Genomic DNA, 12,746 nt, shown 5'->3' on the forward strand with positions numbered 1-12,746 from the left:
TCAAGCTCGTCAAGTAAATAACTACCCAGCAAGAACACTATATACAGCAAGGGTGTCTTTTAAACTTGATGGGAAAAGCTGGGTGTGGTGGCACTTGCCTTTAATCCTAACACTGGGGAGGCAGAAGCAGGCTATGACTGAGTTGTACTAGGCTGAGTTGTTTTAACCCTAGAGATGTAGGGCTGTTTCAACATACACGAGTCAGTAAGCATAATTGAGTATGGAAAGTGTGTGATCATCTTGACTGATGCACAAAAGTCACAATCTTCAACATTCCTCCATAATGAAAGCCATGAAGTCATTAAGAAGGAACATATCTGAATACAATAAAGGATATACATATATATATATATATATAAAACAAGCCTAGAGACAATATAATAGTAAGTGGGGAAAATTGAGAGAATGTCCTCTAAACTTAAAAGACAAGGGTGCCCACTCTCTCCTCTCTATCTTACTCAATATGACTAGATAATAAGTCTTAGCTAGAGCACATAAACAACAGTAACAAATCAAAGGCACACAATAGAAAGAAGTCAACTTATCCCTATTTGCAGACAACGTGATCCTTTATTTTAAAGACTCTACCAGAAAACTCTTAGACCCGATAAACACTTTTAGCAAAGTATCAGGATACAAAATCAGAACACTCTTAGGTTTCTATATGCCAATAATGAACTTTCAAAGAAAGAAATCAGTAAAACCAACAACAACAACCGCATTCACAATCATTCTAAAAAACATCTAGGAATCACCCTAATCAAGGAGGAAGAGACCTGTACAGTAAAAACTTAGATACCAAAGAATCTCATGGAGATACTAAAAGATGGAAAGACTTCCCATGCTCATGATTAGGCAGAATTAATATAATGAAAATGACTGTACTGTCTACAACAACCAATTGATTATGTATAATGCCTATCAAAACCCCAGTGACTTTCCTCAAAAAATTAGAAAAACTCATAAAATCCACAGGGAAGCACAAAGGACCCTGAATAACTAAACCCATCCTAAAAGGAAAGAAGAATGCTGGAGTTAAAAGAATACTGGTCTCTGTTACTGAGCCAGAGTCAGAACAAAATGAAACATGGTATTGGAATGAAACCAGCTAGGTAGACCAGTAGGATAGGAAGACCCAGAAATAAATCCATACTGTTAGAGCCACCAAATGTTTAAAAAGGTATCAAAAACAAACTTGAAAAAAAGATAGTTTGCTTAATAAATGATGCTGAGAAAATTAGGTTTCTGTATTAGAAGAATGAAACTAGATCTGTATTTTTCACCCGCCCCCAACAACTGAAAGTGTCTCAAAGCCCAGACTTGAGACTTCGAGACTGCCAGAGGAACACACAAGTCCACACGTCACGATACAGGCACAGGCATGTGGTTCTGAACAAGCTCCACGGGCACAGGAAATAGTCCCAGGAGCTCACGAGTGGGAGTATGCGAAATTAAGGGCTTCTGCAGAGGTAAGGAAAGCCATCAGAGCAGAGAACCAAAATACAATGTTAACCAAACCACACACGACTGGGGATCAATATACAAGATAAACAAAGAACTGCAATCAATACATTGAGTGCAGTTTTCAAAAGAAGAAATAAAAATGGCCAATAAATACTTGAAAAAGTATCTAACATCCTCAGCCACGAGAGAAATGCAGATTAAAACAGCTCAGACCAGTGGTTCTCAAGCTTCCTAATGCTGTGACCCTTTAATACATTTCCTTATGTTGTGGTGACCCCCCAGTCATAAAATTATTTTTGTTGCTACTTTACAACTGTAACTTTGCTACTATTATGAAATGTAAATATTTATGTTTTCTGATACTCTTAGGTGATCCCTGTGAAAGGATCATTTGATTTCCCAAAGGGATTGTGACCCACAGGTTGAGACCAATGGCTTAGGCATTCCTGTCTCACTCTAGCCAGAACTGTTATCCAAAAGAGAACAACACGAATAAAGGAAGTGAGGAAAGAGGCATTTTATCTATGTCTACAAAGTAAGCTTGAGCAGCCACAGAGGAAGGAAGTATGGAACTTCCTAAAACCTGAAACTGGAGTGACACATTATTCAGAACATTGCTCTTGAACACGGAAGTAAAGGACTGTATATGACATAACAGACACGCCTACACATCCGTGTGTGTAACTACACTACACACGTTAGTCAGGGAATGAAAGCAGCATAATCCAGCAATGGGCAGGTGGAGAACCAAAACACAACACACTGAGATTTTCTTGTTTGTTTGTTTTTTTTGTTTTTGTTTTTCAAAACAGGGTTTCTCTGTGTAGCCCTGGCTGTCCTAGAATTCACTCTGTAGACCAGGCTGGCTGACACACTGGGATTTTATATAGTGATACAAATCAAATCATGACATCTACAAGAGAATGGAGGCAACTGCACATCACTAGGATAAACGGAACAGCCACACTCAGAAGCCAAGTACTGCAGTGTTCTGTCACAAGTGGATTGTAGACCTAGAATGATCTGTGTATGTATGTATGTATGTATGTATGTATGTATGTATGTATGTATGCATGTGTGTATGTGTGTATATTATGAATTTACACATATGTACATTATACATGCATATGTGGATATGTATATGCAAGTATACATATATGTACATGCATATTTATACATGTATATGTATGCAAGAATGTATATATGTATAAATATATGTGTATGTTTGCAAGTCAAAAAATTAGAAAGGGGTCATGAAGAGGGGAGGAAGAGTTCTTTTTTTTTTCATTTTTGTAAGATGTATTTATTTCTTTATTTTATGTGAGTACACTGTAGGTGTCTTCAGACACACCAGAAGAGGGCGTCAGATCAAATTGCTGATGGCCGTGAGCCACCATGTGGTTGCTGGGAATAGGACTCAGGACCTCTGGGAGAGCAGTCAGTGCTCTTAACCATCTCTCTAACCTTGAGCAGTTCTTAAAGAAGGAGACATAGGGAGGTAATGGAAAGGAGCCGCTCAAAGAAGAGTGGGGGATGGGACTGAGAACAGAGGGTGAAGGTGCCCAGAGCGGAGATGCTAACAAAGCTCACTGCTCAAACACTAACCCAAAGAATGTACTTACTTAATTTACTACTTTATTTTCAGATAGGGTTTCTCTGTGTAGTCCTGTTGTCCTGGAACTCTTTATGTAGACCAGGCTAGTTTGGAACTCACAGAGCCCGCTTGTTTCTGCCTCCCAAATGCTGGGATTACAGGCATGAGCCACCATGCTCCACATGAATTACTTTTAAAGCGTTAAGTTGCAAGAGAAAATTCAGTCTTTTTAAAGTTACACTAGTCACAGTTGTTACACAGGATTAGTTAAAGAGCTGTGTCTTCTGCTTTTGTAACTTGATACTGATAGAAATACAAGAACTGTCATTGAATACGTGAACAACTTGTTGGTTATTATGAAGTTTGCATTGTAAGGTTATTTAATTTTTTTTGAAAAGAAACCCTGTAATACCATCAGTGATTGCTAACTTTTAGAACTTAACTTTAAATTAAGGAATACTCTACTACAAGGTTAAATGAAAAAGGACGAGGTATTACTCAAAAGATAAAAAAATTGAAACACAAAGGGAATTATTTAGAACAAGAAGCCCAAGTCTTTCACTTCTCCACCTAAGGGTATTTTAATTATGAAGTTTTGCATCTACCCAGTCTTCAATGTGTCCCCCAAGTTCTTTAGAGGCAAGTGCATGGCTTTCACCCTCCCGGGATCATGCCCAGCTGTTCTCCCTGGCTGGTCTAGGGTGCAGTGTCTCGGGTGTAAGTACCACTTTTCAGGAAGGTGACCTCGTGGTGTTACCTGTAATTTGAGTACACTTGATAAGCAACAAAAAGGGCTGCTGACAGCCACTCCAGGTTCCGAATCCCATTGCACCTGAGCACCCGGTTAGTGTCAGACACAAGCGTGGCCAGACCGAGGCCAGCGAGGACGGCCACCACTGCATTGCTCTGCATCCAGAACCGTTCCACCTGCAAGGAGACACCCAGGTTACCACACCCATGACTACCCTCCAGCTGACAGGTCTAGGAGATCAGTCACAAGAGTTATTACTTAAGCTTAGCTCCTTACACCGTTATCGTCAGGTTCTGTTAATTCCCTTTTCCAGACCAGTCCTGGGTCATTTTCTTTCCCAGTTTTCCAGTGTTCCTTCTTCCTAATTGGGCATGTGCCCACAGTCTCCTCAGAACTACAGGCTTATCTGCACTCTAGCACTATGGGTGGAGGAGATACAGAAATGACTTGGCTTTCCTCTGGGGAGAAACACTTCCTCCGTTCCCTATCTACTCCCAGATGTCTTTTTGTGGGATGAGGGGGACTAGATTGGCAGCTTCCACTGGGCCAACACAGCCTTCTCTTCCTCTCTCTGTGTTACGAAAGTGAGCCACCCACAGGAAGTCCTGGTCCACAGTGGACTCTCTCGGAGGCTCTACTAGGGAGGTGTGTAGCACTGCTTTTAAGTGGTAGCTAAAGCTGCCAGCCTTGGAAGACAGCACAACGAGGCCCCTGCTCACAGGAAGGAGTTACATTCCCCAGTCTCAGCCTCCCAGTACTGAGGTGATTCTCACCAGCTCAGAGGTGATTCTCTTCTTTCTCATTCGGTTCAAAGCTTAGAGGGTCAAGTAGAGCACTGGTTATTAGGTTTCAAGAACATACACGCAGAAAATCAGGCGGGCTCAGCTGTCAAAATAGGGCTACTGGACATCTATGGTTTCTAGTATGAAAACTAATAAAAGCAGGAAGGACGGTCCATGATGGTGGCCCCAGCACCCAGGAACCCGAAGAGGGATGATAGGGAGTTCACTAGAAAGACCGGGCTATAGCGAAACCTCATCTCAAGCAGAACAAAACACAAACAAAAATCCTTATCTCCATCTCAGAGATGGCTGCCAGAAAAACACGCAAGCATCATGCACGCATGTACCGTGCATGTGTGCATGGGCTTGAGAGAGCTGACATAAGAAGACATGACAGGAGTTCCTTCCTCCCCCTCCACCCATAGCTCTTTTGCTATTCTAAAAGGAATTCCAGGCAAAACGCAGTTATTTCCTGTAATTGCAAGAATGCACACAGAAAATTATGAAGTCTATCTTTGGCTTTTTTACTTTATTTAACTACTCTGATAACTAAACAGTACATTTGCTTGCTTGCTTGCTTGCTTGCTTGCTTGCTTGTTTGTTTTGCGACAGGATCTCAGAGCTCTCAGGATGTCCTCGGACTCACTATGTAACAAAGACTGGCCTTGATCTGCTGCAGCCTCCCTAATGCTGGGATTATGTGTATATATTATATATTCCCTAGTTCTGAATTAGTTTATCCTTTAACAAGATTCATGAAGGGAAAATTTGTACACTCTTCACAAATTTACTGTTTAAAAGATATATTGAATTAAAACTTACCACACCCATGAAAAGTGGTTTTGAAATATCTAAATTTGCTCTCCAAGCGAAAAATAATGAATATACACAAAGCATCCCAGTGAAAAGCCATACTACTGACGACTTCCGCCTGTCCCTACAAAAACCAAAATGCATCCAAAATTACCTACATGTTTGAATATCAGTAATACACATAGATTTAACATATAGGGAAATAATATATGTAGCTTGAAAACTTTCTTTTTTTAAGAAGAAAGAGCAAACTCTCCAGGGAACAGGTGAAGTTAGAAGAGTATCAAGCAAGGTTCCACGCTGCGCTCGAGTTAGGCTGCAACGGTGCCGGGGCAGACGGGAACTCAGAGCGAGCACACACACTGGCAGTCTGTTGAGCACACGCAAATACAAACACACTTTCTGCTAAAATAGAAAGTTTAAAATGGCAAATTTCAAAGGAGGAATTCACCGGGGACATGACAAAGTACACTTCAATTCCTGAGGAAAGAAGGTAACTTGGAAATCTCTATCGATATCCTTAATATATAGGCACTAGCTCAGTGATCTGGCATCCAGATACATATCTTCAACCAAGAACCAGAAATGCAAATAATCACCAATCCATGAGTGCTTTAGAACCACTTATAAAAGTGGAACTGTGGGAGCAACTTAACGAGCCTTAAACAAGAGAACACTTAATTTCCCAGTACATCTGCAGATACAGCTCAGCCCGGTGCGGGGATACTTGCTCTGCATGTACAGGGCCCTGGGTTCATTCCTCAGCACCACAAATGATACATAAATTAATTTTTCCCATGATTACAAAATGGAATACATTATACAGATATTTAAACAACCCAAGGGGTTTTTGTTTTTTGTTTTTTCTTTAATATGAGAAAATGCTAACACTGTTTTATAATGTTAACCATTAAGCAAATCAAACTATATATATACATACATATATATATATGTATATTTATGGATTTATGAACAAATACATTCAACTGAACAGAAAGTAAATGAATAAAAATCAAACAGGGTTTTATTATGTAAGCTGGCCTCAAACTCATGGTGGGTCTGCCTCAGCCGACATACTGGGCTTGCAGGCATGTGCCATGCCTGAGAAGAAGGCTTTTTCTTTTTTAAAATTATTAGAGGGATTATATAGCTGCAGGCTTCTTTTGCAAGTCAACAATAGTATCAGCTATGGCAGGGAATGGATCAAATCCAGGGCATTTGAGCATTTGAGATGCTCAAATCTTTTAAGTCACTTACTTGTAATCATAAGACAAAACAAGACATCAAGACAACAGTAACTTAAAAAAAAAGACAGCAGTATCTATCTCTATCTCTATCTCTAGTCTTAATAGAAAAGGTCAGGAGTCATTTATTCTAACTATAAGGTAATGCTGGCAGCACTCTATAGTGACATATAAAACACAGATTCAACAAGAGACATGGGAATGCAGCAGCAAAGAGGGTATTACTCACTTTCTAGCTAGACATATATTTGCCCAAACTGCAAGAGCTTGGATATTGAATGAAAGTTCAGTCTTCATATTTATTATCTGTGAACTAAAGAACAAAACAAAGTACATTATTGTTGGCATGAAAGAAGTTCAGTAAATTTCAAACAAAATATTTTACCAATAATTTTACCAGTTTTAACCAGTGTTTACCAGTTAAACACTGAGGTGCTCTAAGGACTATGGTCATATTTCAAAATTATTTTTTCTTCCTTCAGATTTTGAAGGGGCTGAGAATTGTCACTGAAAAAGTCCAGCAGCTCTAAGTCATTCTCTGAGCGTGGTATTTGACTCTCAGCACATGTGATTTAGGACTGGCACAGTATAGGGTAGAAGAGCTTCCTAATGGCTCAGGGGGGAAGTGATTTTGAACTTTGGATAGCTTCTGCTGTCACTGGCTATTTAGCAACTGAAATAAAAAGTAACCTCTTTTCTGAAGATCCAGTTATGAAGGGACAAAGGGCCAAGAGAAGGATTTTGTCATTCTTTCTGGGTTTTCTTCTTCCTTCTTTCTTGTCTATATTATGTTTTGGAAAATGTTTAAGAAATGTATTCATCTTATTTTGTATAACTGAGCTAAAATCTTCCATTAGCTAGCAAGCAGTTTCAAGTGCTAAGTCCTAAAATCGGCACACTAATTTCTATAAAAAGAAATAGGTCTACACACTATGGAAAATTCATTCTCCCTACTGGCAGTTTTCTTGGAGAAAATGCTATGCTGTAATTACCGGAGCCACACAATGAGTATTTTACTAATGGAGACACGGCTGCCATGAGAAGCTGCCCTCCCTCATTTATAAACACACATGAAAATTTGATTCTGGTGTGAGGTCTGTCTCTTCTAAAGAAATGAAGTCAATCTCAGAATTAGTTCTTAGAGAGCTGCTGCTTAAATGTAAACTCTAAAAGGTGTCCATTGCCTAAGGTTAGATTCCGTAATTTCCTTATACAGAATTGCAATTTACAGATATGCATGGGGAAAAGACCTATTTTGCTTGACTGGAACGTAGGTGATTATGTTCCATCATTTCGGAGGCTTTTCTTGTAAGTTAATTACGCATCTCCTTTACAACAACCCACCAACCTGAAACAAGTTAAGTCCAAAAATGATCTCACTCCGAGTGGAGGGTTCTATCTCCAACCCACACGGCACACAGTTCCTGGGTGGGTGTGAGTGTTCCTCTCCTGTGTCGTCTTGTTTCTACATGTAACACTTGACAGCTCATATCTAATATAAGTTTCCCAACAGATGACTTTTATGTACAACGTAAACAAGCTGGGTGTATGGTCTAGGTTACTCTTGAAAATTCTTTGGAGTTCATGGAGCAGTAATTCTGGGAAGGCAGAAAAGAGCGAACAGTGAGTCTTTCTACATGGGGAGAAGCAGAAGGCCGGGAGAGCTCAGAGCCACTGAGCAAGGCTGTCTACAGGAGGCTGGCTCTCCCTACCTTCCCATTCTCCACAGGAGAAGAGCCGAAGTGCTGTAAAAGTCTTGAGTCAAACATCAAAGGAAACATCGTAAACTAGTTGTTAGAAAAGTAACTACAAGCAGAGAAATATCTCCAAAATCTGCTGGGAAGTGAAAACAGACCAACAAAGTTGTATGTATCTTATGAATCCATTTTAAAAATTATGAAGAAATGCAAAATAAACAAAATATTAACGAATTAGTGATAGCTTTTATCTCTGCATGTTGAAATTACTGGTAATTTAACTCTTATTTTTGCTTACTTGTATTTCAAAAATGTCTATGATTATATATCCTATTTTGGAATAGAACAAAACCAACACTCTGGAGGCTGAGACAGGAGGATTGTGAGTTCAAGGGCAGCCTGGACTATATATATACTAAAACCCTAACTCCGAAAACATAAAGGGAGTGAAGCATCCGTTGAGAACCACTGAGCATGGGAGAACAGGTGTACAACTCTAACTAAGACAGGAGGATTGCTTGTTGTAGACTAGCTTGGGTTACAAAGTCTGTCTTGTCTAAGACAGACATACAGACAAATGGACAGACAGACAAATAAAGAATTGATGATAGATAGGTAGATGGATGGATGGATATATGGATAGATAGATAGACAAACAGATATATAGATAGATAGATAGATAGATAGATAGATAGATAGATAGATAGATAGATAGATAGATAGAGGTAGGTAAGTAGGTGGGTGGGTGGGTGGGAAGGTTAGTATATCTTTCTTTTACATAGTCCAGAGAGTTCTAAACCAAAAATTAAAAGACCACTTTAATGTCATAAAAATTTATTTTTATTCTAAAATTTATATTTGAAGAATTATAATTGGTATTGATAATTTTAAAAGTTGACACAAATAGTTTTCAAGTGTCTTAATCTCTGTAGGTTTTAAAGCAAACATTAATCCATTCTTCAAAGAAAACCATTGGTTAATACATATGACATATATTTGCTTAAGCTGGCTCTAATAAGGTTGGATGTTAAAAATATGAAAGTCAAAAATAAAGCTCACGACAGCCAAAAGGGAGTCATGAGAGAGAGTACATATGCTCAGCTCTCAAGGATTAAATGAGCAGAATTCAAACCAAAATAACAAGAAATTGTTCAAATCACGATGAATGCAATGCTGCAACAACGTCCCTAAGAGAAAGATAATAGGAAACCGTAGGGAGGAGCAGTCATTTTCAGACGCCAGCGGATGGGCAATTTCACGTGCAGGTGGGATGTGTGGCCCAGGCGCTGCCAAGCTCCCAGCAGCCGCACTGCTGTGATGTGGCCTGCCTCGAGCCTTCTCTTAGTGGAAAGCTAAAGCACTTGGCAATACAGTGCACATAAGCAGCTATTAATTGTGGAGGTGGAAACTACTTCCTAGACATACTTCTTAAGAAAGGAACTAATAAGAAATCTCCCCGAATCATTTGAAATAGCTAATAGAAAATTCATTGAAGACAGTCTTGAAATATACTCACAGCAGTACTGTAGACATGCTTGATCCTACTTCAGACTTGGCCTAAACACAAGAGAGTTCATTTGTACAAACATTACACCAAAGCTCTGTGGAATGACGACATTTTTACTGATCTTGCCTTAAAGCTCCATATTTTAAATACACAACCCAACATTTTCTCTTAGTCTTTGAAGCTTTCAGAACCAGTGACAGCTAAACTTGGGCATCCACTGGGAAGCTTTCAGGATAACTGGTTACAAATCAGTTCAACTGTTCCAGAAGGCATGAGCTGGCCTGCAGAGAATTCACCCTCTTACCCGTCTGCTGCAGCCTCTCTCTGTTCTTGGGGCTTTACTGAGCGTTCACTATAAAGAGCAACGCATAGATGATATGAATCTTAATCTGGAAGTGCCCTCCATCTACACTTTCTGAAAAGCCAACTTGGAGCAACCAAAAGATCTGAATTCATATGAAGTGTCTGACATTAAAAAAAAAAAATAAAATCTCTGGCAGGGTGATGGTGCGTGCCTTTAATCCTAGAACTTGGGAGGCAGAGACAGGTGAATCTGTGAGTTCAAGGCCAGCCTGGTCTACAGATTGAGTTCCAGAGAGTCAGGGCTATACAGGGCTATACCCTGTCTCAAACAAACACACAAACACCCCAAACCTTGCATACATGTGTGGTGCATGTGTGCAAGGCAGGCTACCATGGCCTGCATTTGCAGGAGTCAATTACCTTTTCCCACCATGAAGGTTCTAGGGATTGAACTCAGACCAACAGGATTGGTAGCGGCACCCTCACTGCTGTGCCATCTTGCTGGCTTTGATGTACATTTTTATAACTAAACCAATACTAAGTAAACAAGAGTATAAATTTAAAGAATTAAACTCCCTATATCAAATAGTAATTAACAATCATTACTTTACAAATGTCTTTTATAATTAAATATGTCCTAGATATGATACATATGTTCACACACACACACACACACACACTGTAGCACAGGCTTTGAAGCCAGCACTGGAAGGTTGGATCAGGGAGGGCAGTGAGTTCTAGGCCAGTCTGGGCTCCATGGGGATCTTTAAAAGCAAACAAATGAAAATGGAGATAAAGGAAGGAAAGGTCAACAGACCTGCAGGCCCCTCTTCCAGTCATTGGTACCATCGGGTCCCACCAACCTGCAGGCCCCTCTTCCATATTATTCCTACTTCGTTACGTATTTACTTATTTATTCATTCAGACAGCCTCACTACTGCCCGCTGGCCTAGAACTTGTGACCCGCCTGCCTCGGCCTGTATGACCTCTTGCCTGGCTCCTCCCCGACTTTTCAGAAGGTTTCACCACTCTTGCACAATAATGTCAGTTTTTGAGGTTTGGATTTCTGCCAGTGGTATCACATATGCTTCTGAAATTCATTTTCTTTTTTTTAATATTTATGTATTTATTTATGTATGTATTTATTTATGTTTTTATGTATTTGTTTATTTATTTATTAGGTATACAATGTTCTCCCTGCATGTATGCCTATGCACCAGAAGAGGGCACCAGATCTCATTATAGAAAGTTATGAGCCACCGAGTGATTGCTGGAAATTGAACTCAGGACCTCTGGGAGAGCAACCAGTGCTCTTAACCTCTGAGCCATCTCTCCAGCTCAGAAATTAATTTTCTTAAACAACAACAAGTACAAGTCCCATTAGAAAACCCAAATGCCAGTGTCTATATTATAATAACCTATTGTTCATTTTCCCTTTCTTTTATCCTTTACTGCAGTTATATTTACCTTCCCCCCTACCATGTCTCTGGGAAGCAAGGCCTGTTGAATTTCTTAAGCCTGGCATCTCTAATGTATTGTGCTTACATTTTTCTGAGCACTGATAGATTTTCCATTTAAAATTAAACAGTAACACAGATACTATTCATCCAGTATGTTTTTTAAAAAAGGAAATCATGGGGCTGGAGAAAATGGCTCAGTGCTCAAGAGAGGGCCCAGGTTTGAATCCCAACACCTACATGGTGGTTCACAACTGGATTCAACATCTTCTTCTGGTCTCCATAAGCAATGCACACGCATGGTACACAGATATATGTGCAGGCAAAACAGCTATGTACATAGAACAATCACACAGTCCTGGCGCCCAGGCAATGTGGGTACACATTGACAGCCTGGTACCCAGGACATGGAGGTATGAGGATATAAGCCTATGCTGTGTAATAAGACGTTGACTCACCAGGCAGTGGTGGTGCACACCTTTAATCCCAGCACTTGGGAGGCAGAGGCAGGTGGATTTCTGAGTTCAAGACAGCCAGGGCTATACAGAGAAACCCTGTCTTGAAAAAAAAAAGATGTTGGCTCATAAAGTTTAAAAAAAGTGTGTGTGTGTGTGTGTGTGTGTGTGTGTGTGTGTATGTGTGTGTGTATGGGGGGTATGTTCTTGTCATCACTGTAACCTGTACAGGTGAGAAGCCATACTCCAAGGGACTAATCTGGTACCTAGGAGGACAGTGCTATCTGCTGCTCTGGGGGTCACGGCCCAGACTGAGCACTCAAGCGTCAACACTCGTTCCTTCCTCGGCTGGACTTTATATAAGTTTACCAGGCTGAACGTTCCATATTCTTCTCTGAGGAGATGTGTCAGAAAGCCTCGTAGTGTCGTCTGGTCTCCCCAGGTCCAGCGGGCGTGACTGAGGTAGGACGAGACCGGCAGGTAGACATAGGGCAGCAGGCCAGCAGAGAAGGCCAGAGCCAGCCTCAGCAGCAAGCTGAGGGCAAGTTCCTGCACAGGAGACACAGCGGGGACATGTTTACTTTAGTCTATTCATCCTGGAGCTTCAAAATCACATCAAGGGAAACATCAAATGTGTTTGCTTAAGGCTGATCTCTCAATTTATGTTAAGTCACCACAG

The 12,746-nt window shown here is 40.3% G+C and overlaps 1 protein-coding gene across 1 annotated transcript in view; it reads right to left on the reverse strand.

The window, feature by feature from the left end:
• Tmem260 (transmembrane protein 260) overlaps positions 1–12,746 on the reverse strand; it is a 66,997-nt gene that overhangs the window by 22,687 nt on the left and 31,564 nt on the right. Inside the window, exons 6-10 of the mRNA XM_052191646.1 lie at positions 12,437–12,616; positions 9,862–9,902; positions 6,878–6,961; positions 5,414–5,528; positions 3,816–3,985 (exon numbers count right to left, since the gene is read on the reverse strand). Of these exons, the coding sequence (XP_052047606.1) occupies positions 3,816–3,985; positions 5,414–5,528; positions 6,878–6,961; positions 9,862–9,902; positions 12,437–12,616 (590 nt within the window). The remainder of the gene's footprint in view (positions 1–3,815; positions 3,986–5,413; positions 5,529–6,877; positions 6,962–9,861; positions 9,903–12,436; positions 12,617–12,746) is intronic.

This window comes from Apodemus sylvaticus, chromosome 8, assembly GCF_947179515.1.
Source record: "Apodemus sylvaticus chromosome 8, mApoSyl1.1, whole genome shotgun sequence".
Taxonomy (NCBI): Eukaryota; Metazoa; Chordata; class Mammalia; order Rodentia; family Muridae; genus Apodemus; species Apodemus sylvaticus.